The following is a 23,967-nucleotide window of genomic DNA, read 5'->3' on the forward strand; positions in this document are numbered from 1 at the left end:
GGCCTGGATTAAGTTACTAAATGGATGCAAAAGGCTATCAGTTCCAGAGATGAAGAAACGTGATAGTCTGTACAACTATGTGAGTGTACTTAATGCCATGAAACCATACACTTAAAAATGGTTAAAATCATGAAATCTTATTGTAATATTTTGCCCCTTTTTTAGGAAAAGGCTCTTATCAACCACCCACTTGCTATTAAAACATTTTAATTTTCCTGGGAGAAAATAAAGTAACAGATTCTACAGGAGAGTCTGTATAAGTTTAGGATTCCTATAAAAAACATCTTTATCAACAAAGGGATGCTGATATCAACATCTGGGTCCATACTTCTCAAAACTAAAATTTAAAATAATATGTTGTGCTATTGAAAAGCTCTGATGTTCAAATTACTTAACTTGAATTTCCAAGCAAAAACTGACTCCGTGAAAGTGGCAGCACCATCCTTCTTACAGTTACAGAACAAAAATACTGCTCTAAACTGAAACTACTTGGAAACAGATCTATAAACCCTTTCTTTGAACACAAGCATTTCAGTGTATCTTCTACACAAGAACAAAGACTTCACAGACCTTAAATGCAACCAATTAAAAAAAGCAACAAAAATCTTCAAATGCCTGTTTTAAAATAAAACCTTGCAAAATAGCCTGAAACCACTTCTCTCAGATTACAAAATGAGCATGTGGTGAAAGGGACAGAGAACACCAATTTACTATACCCTGTGCTGACTGACAACGTCTGTTGCATAGCAACAAGATTCTGCAGTCTGAAAACAGCACAGAACTCCTTTTCTTGACTTGCCAAGCCTCAATTAACCCCATCAAGGCTGAGAAACCAAATTTACAGAGATTACTACCAACATCAGCTTCCCATGTGGCACAGCGGTAAAGAATCTGCCTGCCAGTGCAGGAGACTCAGGAGACATGGGTTCGATCCCTGGAGGAGGACATGGCAACCCATAACAGTATTCTTGCCTGGGAAATTCCATGGACAGAGGAGTCTGGCAGGCTACAGTCCACGAAGTCACAAAGAGTCAGACACAATTGATCACGCATGCACAATACTACCTTCAGAATTCCAATGATATTCTAAATGCTAAAACTATAGAATCATAAGCCTAAATTCCAGCCTGTTCACAGCTTGAATGTACTGGTATGCCTTCACTCTCCATGATTCTCTATGTACTAGCATAAAACTGCTACTTAAATTCTTTTAAAAGCATCATTTAGAAGAGTCATTTTTAAAATCCTATGTAACAGCATACCACATGCCTTTTGTTCCATAATTTAAAAGTCCTCTCAGTTTATTTTCAAAAAATCCTAATTTATAAAACAAGGGCTATAATTTCCTAACAATTTAAATTTCCTACTTGATATTTACTTGAACTATTTTAATGGATTTGCCTATATAGGTAACTAGTAACTTTTTTCCCCCGAAGTCTTCATCCAAAAAACAAAAATTTAGAGTCTGCAGTTTTTCTTGCCGTGTCTATAAATATTTGCATTATTTGGGGACATCCCTGTCTTTTGAGAAAGTTAAATGGTTGCCAAGCCCCACCTAAAAAACAGATCAAATACAGATAAAGTCAATTTACAACAGTGGTTTTCAGCCTTTTTGAAGATAAGAAGGCCCTGTAAATTCATAAATTCTACTTTTAACATATTCTGACTCAGAAAAAGTGATGTAAAAGTACTTAGAATTTACTACCTTTTAGGTTAATCTATGTCTTATCATAAAAGTACCTACATACTTGAAATATAACATTTACAAAGGCAGGTATCTCTGGGTTACAGACAAAGCTTGGTGTGCACCAACTGGTTCAAACTAACTCCTCAAAATAATCCCACAGCTGCCCCCAGCGACCACAAATTAGAAGTCATTAATCTACCAGAAAAGTTCAAACCACTTTGAAGACATAGGGCTAAACACATACAGGTTTGGAAGTGAAACAAAGTTGGGTTTAGGGTTCTGAAACAAAGTTAGGTTCCTTCCACCCCTTATTAGCCATAAACTCAAGCAAGGCCCAGGGACGGAAGAGCCTGGTGGGCTGCCGTCTATGGGGTCACACAAGAGTCGGACACGACTGAAGTGACTTAGCAGCAGCAGCAGCAAGCAAGGATACTAATGAGGGTGATACCTATTCTAGAAAGCAGCTGTAAAGATTGGAAGAAATAGTGTATGAAGCACATGGGTTTCATTCCTTTCCTGTTATTCAAAGCCTTTATAAAATCCAGTTCAACCTGCTGCATTTCCCATACTTCCTATACAAACTCCAACAGTATTGGATTCAATCTTAAGGATGGAAAATGAAATCTGAGAAGCAGCATTAAAAGAACAATTAAAAGCCAAAGTAATACAATAAGAGCAAGGTCTTTGGAATGATGCAGGACTTTGATTTGAACCTCGGCTGTCATTTAGACCATGTGACTTCAGACAAGTCACTTAAACCATCTAAGCCTTGGTTTCCTCTAATGTAAAATTAGGAATGATGACACCAATCTCATTTATTCTAATTTATTAAATGAAAAGATTCACATGAAGCGCTTAGCAATTGCCGGGCTCGTAACAGATGATAGCTGATATTTATAAACATCTACTTACTTTGGATAAGTGGAGGATACTAAAAGTTGTCATGTGTAATTGGATAGCCCATATGGCCTGTAGGAAGCATGAACAAAGGTTAGCCTCCAAGATACCACAATCTTCAGCTAAGGGCTCGTGTCCTGTGCCAGGTACGTGATGGGTTTCCAGTTACTGGGCCTCTGGATCAGTGAGGAAAATTTATCAGGTTTTAGGGACACAAAAGTTAATCATGAAATTTTCTTTAAAAACAATGAGTTAAGTTTGTTTTAAACACTAATATTGAACTAATTATGAAGAGGTATAACAATTTCTTCCAAAGTGTTTTTTTTTTTTCTCCTTTTCACCTATGTTAAAATTCAAAGGCTGATTTTTTTCATCTTCAGGTAGTTTCTAACTTACAGACAGACTTAAATTGACTGATTTGCAGAACACATTTTTCTGTTTTGAAACACTTTATACTCTGTGGCTGGGTTACCAGACTAAAGTTTAAGTAACCAGATATAAATCTTTGGGAATCAAAGTAGGAAACAAAACAGGAGTCACCTTTTTTCACTTAAACATAAAACATTTAAGGGAATTAATTCCTTGGTGGTCCAGTGGTTCGGACTCTGTGCTTTCACTGCAGAGGACATGGGTTTAATCCCTAGTCAGGGAACTAAGAAGATCCCACAAGCCACATGGCACAGCAAGGAAAAAAAAAAAAAATTAAATGTTTTAAAATACACAGAACATATTTTTTTAATATTTAAAAGTTATACGATAATTCCTGACATTTCAGAATTCATAGCAGTAGTTCTCAACTGGGGCGATTTTTCCCCCATCCAAAATTCCACTAGGAGGAAATTTCCACTAGGGGTGAGCTACAGGTATCTAGTGGGTAGAGGCAGGAGTACTACTAAACACCCTTCAACGCACAGGACAGCGCCCACAACACAGAATTCTGAGCCCAAATATCAATAACACCAAGGCATTCATACTGTAGAGAAAAATCCCAAACTCTTTCCAAAGAACTAAGAATATCCAGTTTTCTCAGTAACGTGTTGAAAAGATTATCCTCTTCCCATTAAACAATCTTGGCACCCCTGTCAAAAATCGATGGATTTCCCCGTTAATCCAGGGGCTAATACTCCACACTCCCAATGCAGGGGGCCTGGGTTTGATCCCTAGTCAGGGAACTAAGATCCCACAAGCCTCGCTACACAGCCAAAAAAAAATTTTTTTTTTTAATTTTTAAAATAAAATCAAAAATCAATTGACTGTAAACATGAGTTTGCCTCTGGGCACTCTATTCTGTTCTATAGGGCTATATTTATGGCAGCACCACGCTGTTTAGATTACTGTAGCTTTGGAGTAAGTTTTGATATCAGGAAATATGAGTCCTCCAAGTTTGTTCCTTTTCAAGAGTGTTCTGGCTATTCCAGGTCCCTTGAAATGCCATACAAACCTTAGGATGAGTTTTTCTATTTCTGCAAAAATACACCATTGGGGGACTTCCCTGATGGTCCAGTGGGTAAGTACCTGCCTTGCAATGCAGGGGATGCAGGTTCAATCCCTGGTCAGGGAACTAAGATTCTACATGCCACCAGATAACTAAGCTTAAGTGCCAAAACTACTGAAGCCCCCGTTCGTGACACAACTAGAGAGTCCATGTGCCACAATGAAAGATTCTCCCATGCCACAAAGACCAGACACAGTCAAACAGATACATAAAAAAAATTTTTAATAGATCACTGGGGTTTTGACAGGGATTGCCTGAATCTGTAGATCATTCTGGATAGTACTATCATCTTAAAAATATTAAGTCTTTCAATCCATGAACACAGCAGTTGTTTTCATTTACTTAGGTCTTAATTTTTTCAGCAATATTTTGTTAAATTCCATTTCACTGGTTAAATTTATTCTGAGGTATTTTAGTCTTTTAGATACTACTGTAAATGGAACTCCTTTCTTAATTTCCTGCTCATATTGCTCACTGCTGGTGTACAGAAACAACTGACTTGGGGGCATTAATCTTGTACCCTGCAATTTTACTGAATTCATTCATTACTTCTAACAATTTCATTGTGGATATTTGCATGTATTTATATTTATTATATGTGTACACGTATCCTCCTCTGTTCAGCTGACTAAAGTGAGAGATGATGAGACCAAAGTCTTGGTCCATACCCAAATGGGAGACTAAGGCAAAAGCTGATGTTGAACTAACTCCCAGTAACACAGAAGGTGATACTTGGAACCACAGAATCATGGCAGATATAATTAGTTAAGATGAGATCACATTGGAGTAATCTGGGCCCTTAATCCAGTATGACTGGTCTCCTTAAAAGAGAAAAATGCCATGAGAAGACAGACACACGCAGAAAATACAGACTTATGACAACAGAAGCAGAGATTAGAGTAAGGCACTCTAAACCGAGAAATTCCAAGAACTGCCAACAAACACCAGAAGCTAGAAGAGGAAAGGAAAGAATTCTGCATCAAGACTGTGACATAAAAACTGAGTTTCAATACTACCGGCTTGCCCTACAAATTCCAGACTCAAGACGCAAAATCAACTCTTGTCTGAATTTCCAGTGTGCCAGTTTGCCTTACAAATTTCCTTCTAATCAGCCCACAGTCATGTAAGTCAATTCCTTTAAATAAATGAATAAATAAATATTGGTTCGATTTCTCTAGAGAATCTTGACTGATACAGAAATTACGGAAGCATTTAGGAAAATGAGGGAAAGAGGAGATCTGGCAGTCACAAAAAATAAACTGTCTACTTCATCACTGTACCCATGATCTGTATTAAAACCTTATTGAATTAGTTTCTAATTTAATACTTTTTACAGACTCAGAAAGAAATGCAACAGTTAATCTGTTAAAGAGAAACAGGACTGCTGATTGGGTGATAGAATACTTATTTACATAAGGTTTCCAGCTAGGAAAACAAATAGATACACATACATACAACTTGTGTTGGTCCTTAATAGTTTCAAGTACATATTATATTGTTTTATCCAAAAACCATTAGCATTACTCACCCAAACCTACTTAACTTTATAAAAATACACTGTTTAATATTAAGTTGCTCAAAGTACCCTAATACCTTTGAAAATAGATGATTTATCTAGAGAATTAAAATGAGAAGGACTAAAACAATCAATAATCATGAGTTTGGTTTTTATATATATGTATTTTTTTAAGTTACAGAAGTCCCTGATTGTGCCCAGCATGCTATAAAGTGCTTATGGAAATGTACCAGGAGTAAAAGGAGCCCACACTTGATTTCTGAAGGAAAATTTTAGGTCTGAAGTACCAAACAAGCTGAATGGTCAACAGATGATCTGAGTTCAATAAGAAAGACTCAGCCAGGAGTGATCACTAAAAGATACAAACTAGCAGAGGAAACTGAAGCAAGAGTGAGACTGAGTAAGCACAGAGAAGGCAGCTCTCCAGAAGATAGAACAAAGGTAATGAGACCAAAATTCCACCAGAACCTCTGGGAAACAAAAAGCAGACCACTGTGAAATGAATTCACATAATGAGTATGGACAGGCACAGCTGGAATGTTTTGCAGAGGACCCTGAATGCCAGGTTGAGACAGCTGTGTGCTGCAGAGTGCAAGTGAAAGTTTCTTCAGAGAAAGTTTGGGAAGAATAGCTGGCCCAGTATGGACCAAGCATATGGAGGGAAGGTTAGAGTGGCCACTGGGGGAGAAATGAGGCTTGCTTCCAATGATGCAAGTAACAGTTCCACAGTTCAGGGGGTCTGTTTTGCAAAAATTCACCTTAAGAAAGCTTAAAACACTTTAAAATACACATTCTCTAAGACTTTAACTAGCTCCTTGCTTTTAGAGTGCCTAAAATCAGAAGTCTTTCATACTAAAAGTTAAAGGGACCTTCTTGGTGGCACAGTGGATGTGCCAATGTAGTGGATGTGGGTTCAACCCCTGGTCGAGGAACTAGGATCCTACATGCCATGCCACAACTACTGAGCCAGTGCACTCTAGAGCCCACACTCTAAACCCAATGGAGCCAAACAAATAATTCTTAAAAACAGACTTCTCTGGTGGTCCAGTAGTTAAGAATCTGCCTGCCAATGCAGGGGGACACAGGTTTGATCCCTGATTCAGGAAGATCCCACATGCCACAGAGCAACTAAGCTCGTGTGCCACAACTATTGAGCCCATGAGCCCCAGAGCCCATGTTCTGCAACAAGAAAAGAAACCACAATGAGAAACCTGAGCACAGCAACCAGAGTAGCCCCTGCTTACCACAACTAGAGAAAGCCTCAGGGACCAGTGCATGTTTACAATAGCTAGGACATGGAAGCAACCAAGATGTCCATCAGCAGACAAATGGATAAGAAAATTGTGGTACATATACACAATGGAATATTACCCAGCTATTAAAAAGAACGCATGTGAGTCAGTTCTAAAGAGGTGGATGAAACTGCAGCCTATTATACAGAGTGAAGTAAGTTGGAAAGAAAAACACCAGTACAGTATATTAACGCATACATATGGAATTTAGAAAGATGGTTAATGACGACCCTATATGCGAGACAGCATAAGAGACACAGATGTAAACAACAGACTTTTGGACTCTGTGGGAGAAGGCGAGGGTGGGATGATTTGAGACAATAGCATTGAAACATTTATATTATGTGAAACAGATGACCAGCCCAAGTTCAGTGCATGAAACAGGGCACTAGAAGTTGGTGCACTGGGACAACCCAGAGGGATGGGATGGGGAGGGTGGGGGGGGGGGGGGTTGGGACAGGGGGACACATATACAACTGTGGCTGATTCAAGTCAATGTATGGCAAAAACCACCATGATATTGTAAAGTAATTAGCCTCCAATTAAAATAAATTTTTTTAAAAAGACCCAGTGCAGCCAAAAATTAATTAAAAAAAAAAAAAGTTAAAGAAAATGGCAAAAGAACATTCAGCAGCTCAAATTTTATTTTTTAAAAAAGGTTATGGTACAACACAAAGAAAACAATACACTAAATCAAGTGTACAAGAATACACTAAATCCATAAATTTTCTAAATGCACTAAGCCAAACCACTAAACAAGGCAATGGATTATTAACTCCATATGGCAGAGACAGAAATTGAGATTGGGGACAGCCAAAGTCTCGAAGTCGGTAAAAAGTAAAACGTCTTTGAAGCCAATGATGATTCTATTAGACCTGCCTATCTCCTTCTAAAATGAAAACACCTTGAAAAGCTTCCATATCCCGAGGAATATAAAAAGATGACAGAGGAATTTCCCTTAAAGTAGATACTTTGAACAAAATAATAGATGGATTTAACAAAATACTTCACTAAAGCAATACAAAATAACATTGGCAAGCTGCTATAAATAAAAGGCATACATACTAGAGAAAAATCTTAAACATTATTTGCACATGACATTATTCAGAAAGGAATCAAACAGAAATAGATGAAAGTCTACCTTCGCGACGTGTGAAGTCGCTTTAGTCATGTCCAACTCTTTGTTATTCCACGGACTATAGCTACCAGGCTCCTCTGTCCATGGGACTTTCCAGGCAAGAATACTGGAGTGGGTTATCATTTTCTCTTCCAGGGAATTTTCCCAACCCAGGGACTGAACCCACACCTCTTAGTTCTTCTGTATTGGCAGACAGGTTCTTTATCACTACTGATTAATGCCCCCACCCAGACTAAACTGTAAGCATAAGGGAATGGGTATGTCCATGTACATCTTTTACTTTTTTATAACTGGCTTTTGAGGATTCATCTTATTGTGCCATTTTACTAAGTTTGGAATCACAGAGCAAGAAGATTCATGCAGGAAGTAAGCAATGAAAAGGAAGAGTTTGGTCTTAATTCTAAGAGCGACATGAAGCCCTTGAAGTGTTTTAGACATGACACTGAGGTGATGAATCTAAATTTCAGAAAGATCTAACTGTTGCATAGATCACAGATTGGATGGGGTAATACACCACTGCAATAAATTAGAATATCCAGCAACACATATGTAAAAATGTAATACAGGACAAAATAAGGCTTGGGGTCTTAATATGATTCATTGCTGATTCATAACTTGCCAGGTTGCCCAGGAAAGCAAAATCATCCTAATACATACACACCAGAAAAATGAATGAACTAACCACTTATAAAATTCAACCCTGTCAAGCATTCCTCCTAAGGTAACAGTAACCTCTGTCAGTTCACTTTCTTTACCTGTCAGTCTCTCAATGACGGCAGGTATTTCAACGACAAACAACACAATGAGTACCACGGACAAAGTTGAAGTGCAAGCCTTCCAAGAGATGTAGGGCTCTTCAAAGTTACTAAAAATGATGAGAACTGTTTCCAACTACTCGCAAAGCCACTGGCAGAAATGAACACTGGAGAGGGACACTGACTTGGAAGGAATGTTAAAGGCACTTAATGGCGTGATGAGTATGCTCTGTATCTTGACCTGGGTGGTAGTTACACAGATGAGTGTATGTAGTAAAAATTCATCAACCTGTAGATATACTTATGATTAACAATTTAGCTGTATGTAAATTATACCTTAAGAAAGGCGGAAAAGGAACAAAAGATGACCCTTCTTCCCATGAAGAAATCAGTGGTTCTGAACGTGAAGCCTAGAAATCCCATGCCCTGCTTGCTACCAGCGTGAAGATTAAATGGATACTCAAGATGGCAAAATGTACCTGGGTTCTCAAAGACATTTGTGAGCCACCGAGTGGAGTGGGCCTGGACCCCACTCTTTCTCTAGACTTTCAATTATATGCGACGGTAAATGTTCTTAATGTTGAAGTACTTTGAGTCTGCTACTTGGAGCTAAAAGCATTTGAACAGACACCATCAGCAAATAACTGGAGAAAGCTAACCAAGATGAGATAATAGGGTCAAAAAAAATCTGAAAATATAAGTAAAGCTCTGCTAACAAAGCTCTTGAATATTTTTTCAAAAATGACTTCTTTAGGATCATACTAGAAAAGTCCATCATGACATGAATTATATAGTGTAGTTTCATACCACTTGCAATTTTTAAAGAAAAATTATGTGAAACAAGCAACCAACACTTGATTTATTCTTCTTCCATCTTAAGAATTTAACACACAGTAGCAACCATAACATGAATGTTTCCATAATTTTGTTTCCTTTTTCAAGATTAAACCCAAATAAAGCCTTTTCTCCCCACCCCTGCTATCTCTGAACTGTTCCTCCTATTCTAGGTCAATTCATTCTACATGGCCTTGTTCTTCAGAAAATAAAGAACACTTACATGATGAAATCACAAAGAAAAATATTCACTCACACATCAACATTTAGGAAAATTCAAACACAGACCTCAGTTCATAATAGTGAATCATTACAGAGAGACCCTGGAATACTGGTTAAAAGCACGGGCTCTGGGATCAGACTGCCTGGGGTGAAATCCCAGTTCACTGTTCACCAGCGGGGAACCCCGGGTGAGGTCCTCAACCCTCTGAGACTCATCTTTCTCACCTACAGAAGGAGGCTAACAACTGTTTCTACCTTGTAAGTTGTAAAGGAGAGTATTAAATGATTATATGGGAAGTATTTCAGGCACTAAGTACTCAGTAACTATTAGCTATTACATTTCAAAATCTAAGAAAACTGAGGAATATAAATGCCAACATTGGAAATTAGTTATTAGAGAAGGAAAAACTCAAAATCAAAAGCTTTATGTTTAAAGGTAAGTATATATGTTAAATAAAATTAAGACAAAGAAAAATGAGAACAGATATATACTTACAACAAAAATGAGCTGAAAATTTAATTTCTAAATATAGAAGTTTTTAAAGGTACAATATCAAACCTAAACTATAAACTAAAGTACTGCTACACTTTACTAAAGATAAAATTTTTAAATCTGAATACATAGAGACAAAAAAGAACAGAAAATTCCATATTATAAAGGGGTCAATTCCCCCAGCCATGTTAATCCATTAATTTAACACAATTCTAATTAAAACTCCAACAAGTTTGGGAGTACAATTTTTTATTTCATTTTTGCTTTTATTGATGAGATGATTCTAAAACTAATCTAAAGGAATGTATCAAATAGAATAGCAAATAAAATTTTGAAAAACAATAAATGAACAGTAACTTTCCTTTCTAGATACTAAAATATACTATAGAATCAGAGTAATTAAGACAGTGAGGTAATAGCCTAAAATTAGACAAATAACTACTGAGTCAAATAAGTATTATTATCAAATTAATAATAATGTTAACAAATAACAAAACAGAGCTAAGTATTTATGAGAATTCAGTATACAATGAGTACGACATTTCAAATAAATGGGAAAAGATGGATTATTCAACAAATGATGCTGACAACTAAATGTTTGATATTTAGTCAAGTACTAAGCTCCCATCTTGCACCAAAATAAATACCAAGTGGCTTAAATTTAAAGATAAATGAAACCCAAAAGTAACAGAAGAAAATGAAGGTGAATACCTGTATCATTTTAGTTTGAGAACAAATGGCTTGACACCAAAGGCAGAAACCATAAAGGTAAAGACTAACAGAACTGACATGAAACTTTAAGGCTTCTATACCAAAGCAAAATTAAAAGGTAAGTGCTAAATTTCTTTATAAGATACATACAGTTGGACTTCCCTGGTGGTCCAGAGGTTAAGAATCTGCCTGCCAATGCAGGAGACACTTTTTGATCCCTGGTATAGGAAGATTCCACATGCCCTGGGGCAAGAAAGCCAGTGTACCATAACTACTGAGGCCAAGTTCGAGAGCCTGTCCTCTGCAACAAGAGAAGCCTCGGCAATGAGAAGCCCACACATTACTACTACAGTGTAGCCCTTGCTTGTCACAACTAGAAAAAGCCTGCACATAGCAATGAAGACCCAGAGCAGCCATAAATAAATAAACAGACGAACTTAAAAAAAGATACATATGGTTGATTTTGATTCATCTGTGTGTAGTCTCCTCCCACCCTGACTCTGGGCTTGATCATATGCCTGACTTTGTCAAAGAAGGCATTAGGGAAGAGGATGCAGGCAGAAGTTTGGTAAGACCATGCAACTGGGGCATAATCCCAAGGAAGGCTGCTATTACTAAGTGAGAGACAAAAAGACATAGCACATAAACCTAGTTAAGAAATGAAAAGATACAAGTGAGTCCAGCGGAACTGACCAGCCAACTCATACATGTTTTGCTAGATTTTGAGGCAGTTTCTAATACCACATTAGATAACTGACATAAAATATCTACACCATAAACAGTTACCTTTTAAAGACGTTATAAATCATTACAAGAACAATTAAAATCCTATTGGGGAAACAGGCAAAGGACACAGAGACAACTCTGTCAAAAGAAATGTCGAATAAACACAAGAAGAAATATTCAACTCTATTATCAAAGAAATACAAATTAAAACAATGAGATAACATTTTTTGCCTATCAGATAGGCAAAGATTAAAAATGCTGACAATGGCTTGAGTTGGTTAGAGTGAGGTGATGGTAATGTGTATCAAAAACTAAGAAAATTCCCTTTGGTCTGGCAATTTCATTTATTATTCACTCAAACATTGCATACTCACAGAAGCCTATAAATTCTCATATTCTAGGAACCAGAATATAGTCAGATCATGCAGCACCTACTAATAATTTTGGTTTTATTATTAATTTGAGTTTTATCCCAAGAACACTAAGATGACATTGAAGGCTTTAGCAGGCAAAGAACAGTATTGGATTTCCACTTTAAGACCATTCTAACTGATGTATGGAGAATGGGGCACAAGAATGGAAATGAGAAGATACCAACTGCTCCAGTTAGAGTAACAGTGGCCTGGGTTTCAGCAGTGTTGGTGAGATGGAAAGAAGCAAAGGGAGACCTGACAGGACCTGCTGATAGAAAAGAGTAAAAGAAAAGGGAAAAATAAATACTCTTCAATTTAATCCTATGAATTTATCCTAAAATGTAAGTATATGTGCAGATATAAAATATGATATGCACAAAGATATATACCCAAAGATGTTCATAGCAGTATTTTTTATAAAACAAAAAAATCTAAAAGTCTACCCCTTGTGGCTCAGTTGGTAAAGAATCTGCCTGCAATGCAGGAGACCTGGGTTCAATCCCTGGGTTGGGAAGATCCCCTGGAGAAGGGAAAGGCTACCCACTCCAGTATTCTGGCCTGGAGAATTCCATGGACTGTGTAGTCCATGGGGTCACAAAGAGTCAGACAGGACTGAGTGATTTTCACTTTTAAGAGATTAAGTAGATTAAGGTCAGCCAAAGCATAGTGAAAATACCATGCAACTTAAAATTATTTTAGATCTCTATTTAGTGACAAGATGTGGAAAACAGCCAGTTACAAAATACATAATTTTGCTTCTAAATAGTATGATCTCACTTTTACTTAAAACACACTCATACACCCACAAACACATTTATGTGCATTATGGGGGCTTCCAGGTGGCACCAGTGGTAAAGAACCCACCTGCAAATGCAGGAGGCGTAACAGAGGTGGCTCCAATCCCTAGGTTGGGATGATCCCCTGAAGACGGAAATGGCAACCCACTCCAGTACTCTTGCCTAGAAAACTCCATGGACAGAGGTGCCTGGCAGGCTACAGTCCATGGGGTTGCAAAGAGTTGGACATGACTGAAGATGCACAACATATGCCATATGCATTATGAGAAGTCTAGAAAGCTATATATCAAAATATTACAATTCTAGATGGTTTAGATTTCAGTTATTGAAATCTTTATACTTTCCATACCTTCTAAACTCTATGTAGAATCTGTACTGCTTTATAATGAAAAGAAAAAAAGTAATTAAACACTGACCAAGCCTTTGTTTCAGTAATAGTAAATTGGGTTCATTTTCTTAAACCACAGCAAATAAGAGACTAAAAAGAGATGAAAGCAAATGAAATGAAAACTTTTTTGATCCATAAACCTTTAATTGCTAAAAAAAAAAAAAAAAAGAATCGACACAATTTGCTTGCAATACTAGTCTAATGTGAGATAAGAATTTGGAGGAAATGAGGGGACTTCTCAAAGCAAAAGCAGATACTCAAATATAACCAATATTTTATATCACAACACCTGCACAGAAAGATCAGTTCACTGCACTGTAAGACAAGCAATTTGGATTCCCTTGAGATTTGACCTAAAGAGCTATTCATTTTATTTCACTTTATGGTCTGAGGTTCTTTATGAATCTTCTTCCCTACCACGCTCACACATGTAACAACAGATACCAAAAAAGGACAGGAATGAGGACCTGGGCAGCACAGTTAGTCATTTTGACTTCATTATCATTAGACATATAGGTTTGTCAAGACCAGATGTCCTAGAAGGGTAAAAATATCATCAAGGTTGATGACACCAAAGACAAAACTTTCTCTGGTATTTGTGATTACTGTAAACAGACCCAAGAAAAATCACTATCCAGATTAAAAAGCTTTCTGAAGATTCTGATGGACTTGTTTCACTGATATTATCAGTGACTTCAGTCATCCTTGTTGTAACAGAGCTACCAGAGAGATGGCTGCTACCTGTGCATAAAGAACTCCAAAATTTGATCAGGCCTCTCAGAGGCACCATTAATTAACATTTCCACTTCAGCACTCCCACCTACCTGGTTTCCTAAAGAGAAAAGCCCAATGGTTCTCTATCTTCATTCCCTCTTCTTTAGAAAACATGAAGATGTCAATTTAAAACATTAGTCTAAGAAGAATTGCTGCTTTTGAACTGTGGTGATGGAGAAGGCTCTTGAGAGTCCCTTGGACTGCAAGGAGATCAAATCAGTCAATCCTAAAGGATATTAATCCTGAATATTCACTGGAAGGACTAATGCTGAACCTCCAATACTTTGGCCACCAGATGCAAAGAGCCGACTCAGAAAAGATCCTGATGCTGGGAAAGACTGAGGGCAGGAGGAGAAGGGGACAACAGAGGATGACATGATTGGATGGCATCACCAACTCAATGGACATGAGTCTGAGCAAACTCCAGGAGATGGTGAAGCCTGGTGTGCTGCAGTCCATGGGGTTGCAAAGAGTCAGACACGACTGAGAGATTGAACAACAAAGTATATTCACAAGGTTGAACAATGATCATCATCGTTTAAATCTAGAACATCTCCCATCATCCCAGAAGGAAACCCAATATACATTGTGATTTTTAAGATATATATTTGGTCTTCCTCCACAGTTTCAGGCTCACAGCTCCCAGAACCCTTGAATTTCTGAAGAAGAGTGATAAAGATGTCTTTTGGTTATGTGAATGAAGTAACTCTCAGAAGCACCCAAGGATCGGGGCTGATGCCAGAAGGACCAAGTTGGAACTTTCAGTGCCACCCCCTACCCGCTCCATCCTATCTCCAAAGATGAGGAGAGGGGCTGGGAGTCCAATCAACCACCACTGGCCAATGGTTCAGTTAGTCACGACAATGTAAAGAGGCCTCTACAAAAACCCAAAAGAATAGCTTTCAGGCTCTTTTTTGAGAGCTTTCACATCAGGGAACCAAAATACTTCCATATGTCACCGTACCATGCCCCAAGTTCCACAAGGACACAAGCTCCTTTGTTCAGGAACTGTGTAGCTCTTCATCTGGCACATCCTCTTTAATATCTTTTTTAATAATAAAGGAGGAATCTAGTGAGTAAACGAGCTTTCCAGAGTTCTACTGCTGCTGCTAAGTCGCTTCAGTGGTGCCCGACTCTGTGCGACCCCAGAGACGGCAACCCACCAGGCTCCCCCGTCCCTGGGATTCTCCAGGCAAGATCACTGGAGTGGGTTGCCATTTCCTTCTCCAATGCATGAAAGTGAAAGTGAAGTCGCCCAGTTGTGTCTGACTCCTAGCGACCCCATGGACTGCAGCCCACTAGGCTCCTCCATCCATGGGATTTTCCAGGCAAGAGTACTGAAGTGGGGTGCCATTGCCTTCTCCCAGAGTTCTGCAAGCCATTCTAAAAAATTAATCACACCTGAGGAGGGGGCTATGGGGCCCTCTGAGTCACAGCCAGTCAATGAGAAGTACAAGTAACAACCTGGACTTGTGACTCAGCTCTGAAATGGAAAGGGGCTTCCCTGGTGGCTCAGTCAGTAAAGAATCCACCTGCAATGCAGAAAACCAGGGTTCGATCCCTGGGTTGGGAAGATCTCCTGGAGAAGGGAATGGTTACACACTCCAGTATTCTTGCCTGGAGAATCCTGTGGACAGAGGAGCCTGGTGGGCTACAGCGCATGGGGACGCAGTGTCGGACATGATTGACACACATTCTGAAACAGAAGGCGGGTCTTGTGGGGCTGAGCCCTTTACACATGGAATCTGATTCCATCTCCAGGTAGGCAGGGTCAGAATTCAGCTGAATTCTCAGACACCCTGACGGCACCCACACACACACATATACACAGTGGAATGGGGTCGGGGAACCCTTCTGCACATACTCACTTTCCAATCCTCCTTTACTCTCCCAAAACCATAGCAACTATTAATCTTCTTCCTGTCACCAAAGTGGCTCTCTGTGTCTGACTTCCATTCACTTAGCATGTTTCCAACCATGTTCCTTTTGGCTATTACGAGCAATGCTGCCGTGAACGTTTGTGTAGAGTTTGTATGGACATCTATTCTTATTTATTTATCTTGCGCATATTCCCTGGAGTGGAATTACCGGGTAATCTAGTAACTCTATGTTTAGCACTTGTTTTCTAAAGCGGCTCCACCATCTTACATCATTTTTCACATTCTTAACATAAACTTAGGAGATGTCAGACTTCCACAGAATTGGGGATTTACTCTCACCAAGCCCATTTTACATGCCAAATGTTATGCCAGGGTTTTAAGTAATTTCTGATTTAATTTTCCTTAACAACTCTATAATGCAAAAAAGTATCTCCATTTTATAGGAAAAATTCGTATCTCAAAAATTGTGATCTACTCAAAGTAGGTTTATAACCTACTCTGAACTCAGGTTGACTTTAAAGCCTGTCCTTTTTACCCTCTTATATGCAACACTTTGGCCACCTGACACGAAGAACTGACTCACTGGAAAAGACCCTGATGCTGGGAAAGATTGAAGGCAGGAGAAGGGGACAAGAGAGGATGAGATGGTTGGATGGCACCACCAATGCGATGGACGTGAGTTTGAGTAGGCTCCGGGAGTTGGTGACAGACAGAGAAGCCTGGTGTGCTGATGTCCATGGGGTCACAAAGAGTCGGACACAACTGAGCGACTGAACTGAACTGATGCAACCTCTGCACTGAGCCATATGCATAGTTTCATACCAAAATAATCATTTGAAAAAACAAAAGTAAGTTTATCAGTCATTATAAAACAAAAACTTCCAAATGTACAGAAATTTCTAGAAAATATAAGAGGTTTCTTTCATCAATTTCATCATTTCATCAGTAAATACTTTCTTCACGTAGAGTTACTTAAAACCAATCAATCTAAAAATCACCTAAGCATTATACAGATTTACTTCTTCCATCAAAGCTATATCCACTGACCAAAAAAACTGGGCTATGTTCTGCTATGGGCTGAATTATTTCCCAGAAAAATCCATATATTGAAGCCCTATCCCCTCTTTGACTATATTCAGAGACAGGACATTAGTAGGTAATTCCCTGGTGGCTCAGACAGTAAAGCGTCTGTCTACAATGTGGGAGACCTGGGTTCGATCCCTGGGTGGGGAAGTTCCCTGGAGAAGGCAATGGCAACCCACTCTAGTACTCTTGCCTAGAAAATCCCACGGACAGATGAGCCTGGTGTCCATGGGGCCGCAAAGAGTCGGACACGACTGAGCGACTTCACTTCACTAAGGTTAAATGAGGTCATAAGGGTGGGGTCCAAATCCAAAAGGATCAGCAACCTTATAAGAAAAAGGAGAGACCTCTGTCTCTCTGCCATATGAGGACATTGACAAGAAAGTGTCCAAGAAGATGGCAGTCCTACCAGAACTGGCCATACTGGCACTCTGACCTCAAGATTGCCAGCCTCCAGAACTTTAAGAAAATAAATCTCTATGGGACTTTGTCATGGCACCTTGAGCTGACTAATACACCTTTCTTCATGAATATCACGAACTATCCAATTATTGTTATTTTAAGCACTAATAAGGATCAAACAGAGAAGGAAATGGCAACCCACTCCAATAGTCTTGCCTGGAAAATCCCATGGACAGAGAAGCGTAGTAGGCTACAGTCCATGGGGTCACAAAGAGTTGGACACAACTGAGCCACTTCAGTTCCACTTCTTTATGACTTCCCTAGTGGCTCAGACGGTAAAGCGTCTGCCTACAATGCAGGAGACCCGGGTTCAATCCCTGGGTCAGGAAGGTCGCCTGGAGAAGGAAATGGCAACCCACTCCAATAGTCTTGCAAAGCAGTCATTAAGCAGAGTAGAAATCAGCTAAGCCAGTAGACATGTATGCATTTTGAGCTTGTTGCTCAAAAATATTTGCAAGTCCCATGATCAAAGAAACTAAAAAACAGAATGATGGCCATTCTGTTAATTCAGAATTTAATGAGAAAGTCAAGGAAACCCAGAATCTTCCAAAAGGGCTTTGGAGTTAGACAAACCTGAGTCTGACTCTTTTTGGCCACTTCTGAGCTTTGTTCGGAGAAGGCAATGGCATCCCACTCCAGTACTCTTGCCTGGAAAATCCCATGAATGGAGGAGCCTGGTAGGCTGCAGTCCATGGGGTCACAAAGAGTCGGACACGACTGAGGGAATTCAGTTTCACTTTCATGCATTGGAGAAGGCGATGGCAACCCACTCCAGTGTTCTTGCCTGGAGAATCCCAGGGACAGGGGAGCCTGGTGAGTTGCCATCTACGGGGTCACATGTTTATGGGTTCGCACGACTGAAGTGGCTTAGAAGCAGCTGCAGAACTTTGTGTTTGAGTAAGAAACAAGCTCTCTACCTATTCTTGTGTTCAGGATGCTTGTTTTATTTGAACTAAATAACTTTATTAACACTTATTATATGCTGAATACTATTTTACATGCTAGAATTCCCAGTACAGCTACAAAACATTAGGTGCTCCAGACATGGTGGTGCTTATTGTTAGTGAACAGACTCTGGAAAAGGACACCAAGTCAAGCATTTATATAAGCACCCACCTTATGCCAAACATTTTGCTGAATATAAAAGCGCTGTCCTACTCTCAAGGAGCTTACAGAGAAGAGGGACAGAAAAATCCACATCATTATAAAACAGTGTAATAAATGCAATGGCAAAAAAAAAAATACGCAAAGGACATAGTAACACAGAAGAGAGCTGGGATGTAGATAAATCAAGGACTACTTCTCAGGTCTGACAAGGAATTCTCTTCCTGATTTCTATTCCAGAAAACTTCATAAGCCTTTATTTGAGAAAGCATTCACTGAAGTACAGCCTCAGCTCAGATTCTCTCTTTGACTTTTACTTCCACTCACTTCCATCCATCAATTCAGAGAAAGGGGAGAAGCGCACAGGAAGAACTGAAGTATCTTTTTCCTCCCCAACAACTGCAGAAAAATTGAAATCACATTTTTCCAAACCCTTCTTACACTTATGATAAAGACTGGGTGTTAGACAAAGAGAATAGATTTATGCACAAGGGTGGGGGCTGGGGGAGGAAAGGGTGGGATGTATGGAGAGAGTAACATGGAAACATCTATTACCATATGTAAAGTAGATAGCCAATGGAAATTCGCTATATAACTCAGGAAATTCAATCAGAGCTGTGTAACAACCTAGAGGGGTGGGATGGCAAAGGAGGTTCAAGAGGGAGGGGACATTTAAAAAAAAAAAAAGACTGGGAATCTCACAAGTTATACAGTCACCCCAGATTTAAGCTGTGTGTAGGATAAGTAACCAAAGCTGTCAGTTGAGTAAGTAATTTCTTCTATACCAGCCAAATGGGCCTGCCAGTTATTTCAGTTATTCCAACTGGACTAACTGAAAACCTTGACTGCTGTAAAAACCAGTACATTTTCTTCATCAATCCACATTCTTATTCATGATGTATTCCTTAATACCTACAAGGCAAAACAATGCCTAAATACATAGCACTGACATTCTAAAAAACGCAAATTTGGCTCCTGCCCCTAAAATTAACCTCTGTAAGAAAGCCACACATTCAAAATCTACAAGCATAAAGCAAGATCCACGGGAACAGACAGACTACTTATTACTATCCTTTCATGGGCTCTCACTTGACCGTTGACACAACAATCCTTGAAATAATAGAATAATCTCCATATTTATTAGTTTTCTCCATTAACAAGTCAACATATAAAACCAGGATCTTCTGAACTTTAGCTATGCCACACTCTTAAAATGTGTATTAAATTTATCATTACTATAAATGAAGGTAACAAAATCACAAGAACTATTTCAAAGACTAAAGATACACAAGGAAAGGAAACAAAGATCGGTTTCCTCACCTATAAAAAAAGAAGACTGGACTAGATCACAGATGGTTAAATTAGGAGCATACCAGGAAACACTTCATTGCCACTCTGTACAACCCTCATCCCAATCAAACATCATGGCCCTTTTCACAAAACCCAGAAAAGCAGCTATGCCCTTATCAACATGGCAGCCACTATCAACTGGGGTAGATAAGCAAAATATAACCTGCTTGCCGTCCTTGAACTAGATGAGGTGAAGCAAACTACCGAAAAGATTTACCTAACCAGTCTGACACAGAACTAAGCCCGAAAACAAGATGAGCAATGTAACTGTCTAAGGTTTGCTGCTGCTGCTGCTGCTGCTGCTAAGTCACTTCAGTTCTGTCCGACTCTGTGCGACCCCATAGACGGCAGCCCACCAGGCTCTGTCACCCCCGGGATTCTCCAGGCAAGAACACTGGAGTGGGTTGCCATTTCCTTCTCCAATGCAAGAAAGTGAAAAGTGAAAGTGAAGCCGCTCAGTCCTGTCCGACCCTCAGCATCCCCATGGACTGCAGCCTTCCAGGCTCCTCCATGCAAGAGTACTGGAGTGGGGTGCCATTGCCTACAAGTACACAATACACACTGTCTTCTAGTCAATATTATCATTTGATCCTTAATACCCAGTAAAGAATCATCCCTATTTTGGAAGTGAAGTGGCTCAATTGTGTCTGACTCTTTGGGACCCCATGGACCGTAGCCCACCAGGCTCCTTGGTCCAAGGGATTTTCCAGGCATGAATACTGGAGTGGGTTGCCATTTCCTTCTCCAGGGGATCTTCCCAACCCAGGGATTGAACCCAGGGCTCCCGCATTGTAGGCAGACGCTTTGCTGTCTGAGTTACCAGGGAAGCATCCATATTTTTAAATATAGATCAGTGAAATAAAGTGACCAGCTCAAGGTCATCCAGCTAATAAATGACTTGGCTGAATACTCACAACTCAGCTACACCTTTTTTCCATGAGAAGGTCACAGAAGAGTGAGTGGAATCCTGGACTATTTAATACAGATCTAAGAATGTCAATCCAAAATCTTCTGAGCTCTTCTTAGCCACTAAGCTACATGCAACTATCTTATATCAGACAAGCTCCTCTATCAAAAAAAAATTTTTTTTAGTAACTAACCAACTAAGCAAAAATGTTATCATTTAAAAGGTATATACTATATTAATATTACACATAATCGCCTACCTCTATCACAAATCACCTTATACTTTTCAATCATTACATAAATGAAAAATAAGAATAGAACAAAAAGTTGGATGTTCCACTAAGTACCAGTTTTTTAGGTCTCAGCCCTCTCACTGTTTTGTATAAGAAATACATGTTCTCATTTTAATTCTCATCTGTTTTTTAAAAAAGTACTAACAAGTAACTCTATACACAGCTTTTTAAATGTGTAGAATGCCATTAAGATTGCTTCAGGAACAGGATCTCAGAAAGCTGGACATGACCGACCAACCAAGCACAAGGTGGTATTCCATTCCCTTCTGCAAAGGAGTTATTACATTATACCACAGTGAGAGTGCCATTCCTGAAACTAAAGTCGTCGACGAGATCTTATCACAAATGCCTAAACCGCAACATATTTATCACATCCCCTCTTCAGAATTATGACCAACTTAAGGGGAAATTTCCTACCCATGCACTCCTATTTCTGGATGGCCTTTAAAGCATCAGAACTACTTATAATTAGAGAGACTCAATTTAATAGTATAACATTTACATCCTAGCATACTGGAAAGCATCGAGACCAAATCAATATGAATATAACCTAAAAAGCCGTTAAATACGCACCAAAATATGCCAGAGCTTTTTGCAACCAGCGCTTTTTACTTCCTTACCAGACTATCCTGCTTTTACAGCTATCTAAGGAAATGTGAATACATATGAGTCGCACAAACCACCTACCAAATAATCCAATGCCTTCCAAAGTGAAAAGCTGATCCTCTTTTTCTGCTTGTAAATTATTCACAATTAGCCTACAAAGAATTACTGTAGACTACTTTAACAAACTTTTCAGACCTGTGTACCATGTTCTTTATTTAAGCTACTGGAAAGCTTCAGTGTGATTCCTCCCTTTCTACATTTAATAAGGAACAGAGCTGAGCAGGAAAACAGCTTAAAAGTTACAAATTACTTTTTATTAGAAAAGGAATTTTTAAGTGAAGATATAATTTACCTTTGACAGGTTGATAACTATACATAATAGTGATCAAACTTCAGAGTATTCTTTAATTTTTGAGTTTTTTTTTTTTTCTTTTTGGTTCAGTCTTTGAATCTGACAACTATACAATCATTTTATTTTAAAATAATTCACTTTCATTGTTTTACATTTTTCAATGTTGGGAAGTTTACCCAAAGTTTGGAAAAACTTGATAAATTCTCGTCTCCAAGACCCCTATAATAAGCATTGAAAGTTACAGCAGAAATCAGCAATATATTTTATTACAAGACTTAACATTAGCAATGCTTTATTATAGTTCCATAGTTTTTAAGGACATCAATAACTTGATTCAAAAAAAAAAAAACTATGTTCAAAGGCATGGCTCAAGTTTTTCAAGCCGTATTTTACAAAGTATGCCATAATTACATTTTGCACTGATCTATACTTGAAAATAACTTGCTTGTGAAATCACCAAGGAAAAGGGGTCACTTACAGTTTTTCAAGCCTTCAAATAAAGCTCCATAACTTGAATCAGAGATAAACAATTCAAATTCACAATAAGCTGAAAGCTATATCTCAAATATATATATATATATAAAGACCAAAATGGGAAAGTAGTGTTCAATCTTGATAGGAAAAAAAAAAAGTTTAAAGTGGAACTACTTAAATTGAGAACGAATTCCAATGACAAGACATTTTCTTGCCACAATGCAGGAATGTGTAGATTATATCATTCAAATCTCACTGTATTACACTATAAGGGTCTTGGCAATGGTTAGCCATTAATCTTTTAACACAAAGGAGATTCAAATCCAAACGAACTGTAAGACTATCTCTTCCAGAAGGCAGAAATGGAGTAATTCACTTCTATCCACAATTGTTTAACCTAAAAGGAAGGCCTAAAGGATGATAACGCAGAATGGATCAGCCTTCAGTCTCCCAAGTCCCATTTCTCACGAAGTCTTGCACCAATCCGAAAAGAGAAGGTTATGGACACAAAACATAGGAAAGGCTGAAAAAAAATCTCCAATGAATGACACACCACATCATGGTTTATTCTCTAACACAATTGGAGAAACAAACACGAAAAATATCACACCATATGTTTCATCGTATCAATTAAAGTAACATTTTACGACGGTACATTCAATTCTTTGGGGCTGAAAAAATAATTTAGCTTCTGTTTTATTGATTAGAGAGAAAAAGGAAAAAGGCAGCTGCTGCAATGCAACACAGGCTGCTAGAGGAAGAAGAGAAAAGGGTTTTCCAAACAAATCCCTCCCCCGCCCCCGTTTACACACCCCGAACAACTTACTTATCGCAGTCTTTCACTGTGTTCCCCTCGCCTCATATTAACGTAATAAATTCTTTCCCTTCCCCCACCACCGTGAAATTTCACCTTTCTGAGCTCTTTCACCTACCACTACCAGAACACTTTATTCCCCACAGAAATTTCAGGTCTTTCAAACTTTTATCCTTTTTTTCTTTAGTTAAACACCAGAGTTTTGTTATAAAAGTGAACGAAATTTTTACATAGAGACGAAAAAATACCTGTTTCCCAGCAACAAGCACGCTTCGATTCTCGAACCCCTCCCCATCTCCCAGGTTTGTCTCGCAAGGGCTGGGGGGGAGGGAGCCAGGAGCACATTAAATTTAGGAAGGGAAATCCTGGGCGCAAGAGGAGCATTTGAGGAAAAACGGGAGAACGTCGAAAAGAGGAACGCCCCCCCCTCCCCAATAAGAGGGGCTGGGGAGGATTACAAGAAAGAAAGAGAAATGAGAAGGGACAAAGGGGGAGGGGGGGAGAT

At 38.9% G+C, this 23,967-nt stretch overlaps 1 protein-coding gene across 3 annotated transcripts in view; it reads right to left on the reverse strand.

The window, feature by feature from the left end:
* The window catches only part of ENAH (enabled homolog (Drosophila)), a 164,560-nt gene extending 140,601 nt beyond the window's left edge, over positions 1-23,959 (reverse strand). For all 3 annotated transcript variants that reach the window (XM_010852856.1, XM_010852855.1, XM_010852854.1), the window contains exon 1: positions 23,711-23,959. In XM_010852856.1, the coding sequence (XP_010851158.1) occupies positions 23,711-23,757 (47 nt within the window). In that variant the 5' untranslated portion in view covers positions 23,758-23,959. The remainder of the gene's footprint in view (positions 1-23,710) is intronic.
* Positions 23,960-23,967: the final 8 nt, after the last annotated feature.

The sequence above is a fragment of the Bison bison genome, unplaced genomic scaffold, assembly GCF_000754665.1.
Source record: "Bison bison bison isolate TAMUID 2011002044 unplaced genomic scaffold, Bison_UMD1.0 scf7180017864317, whole genome shotgun sequence".
NCBI classification, from domain to species: domain Eukaryota; kingdom Metazoa; phylum Chordata; class Mammalia; order Artiodactyla; family Bovidae; genus Bison; species Bison bison.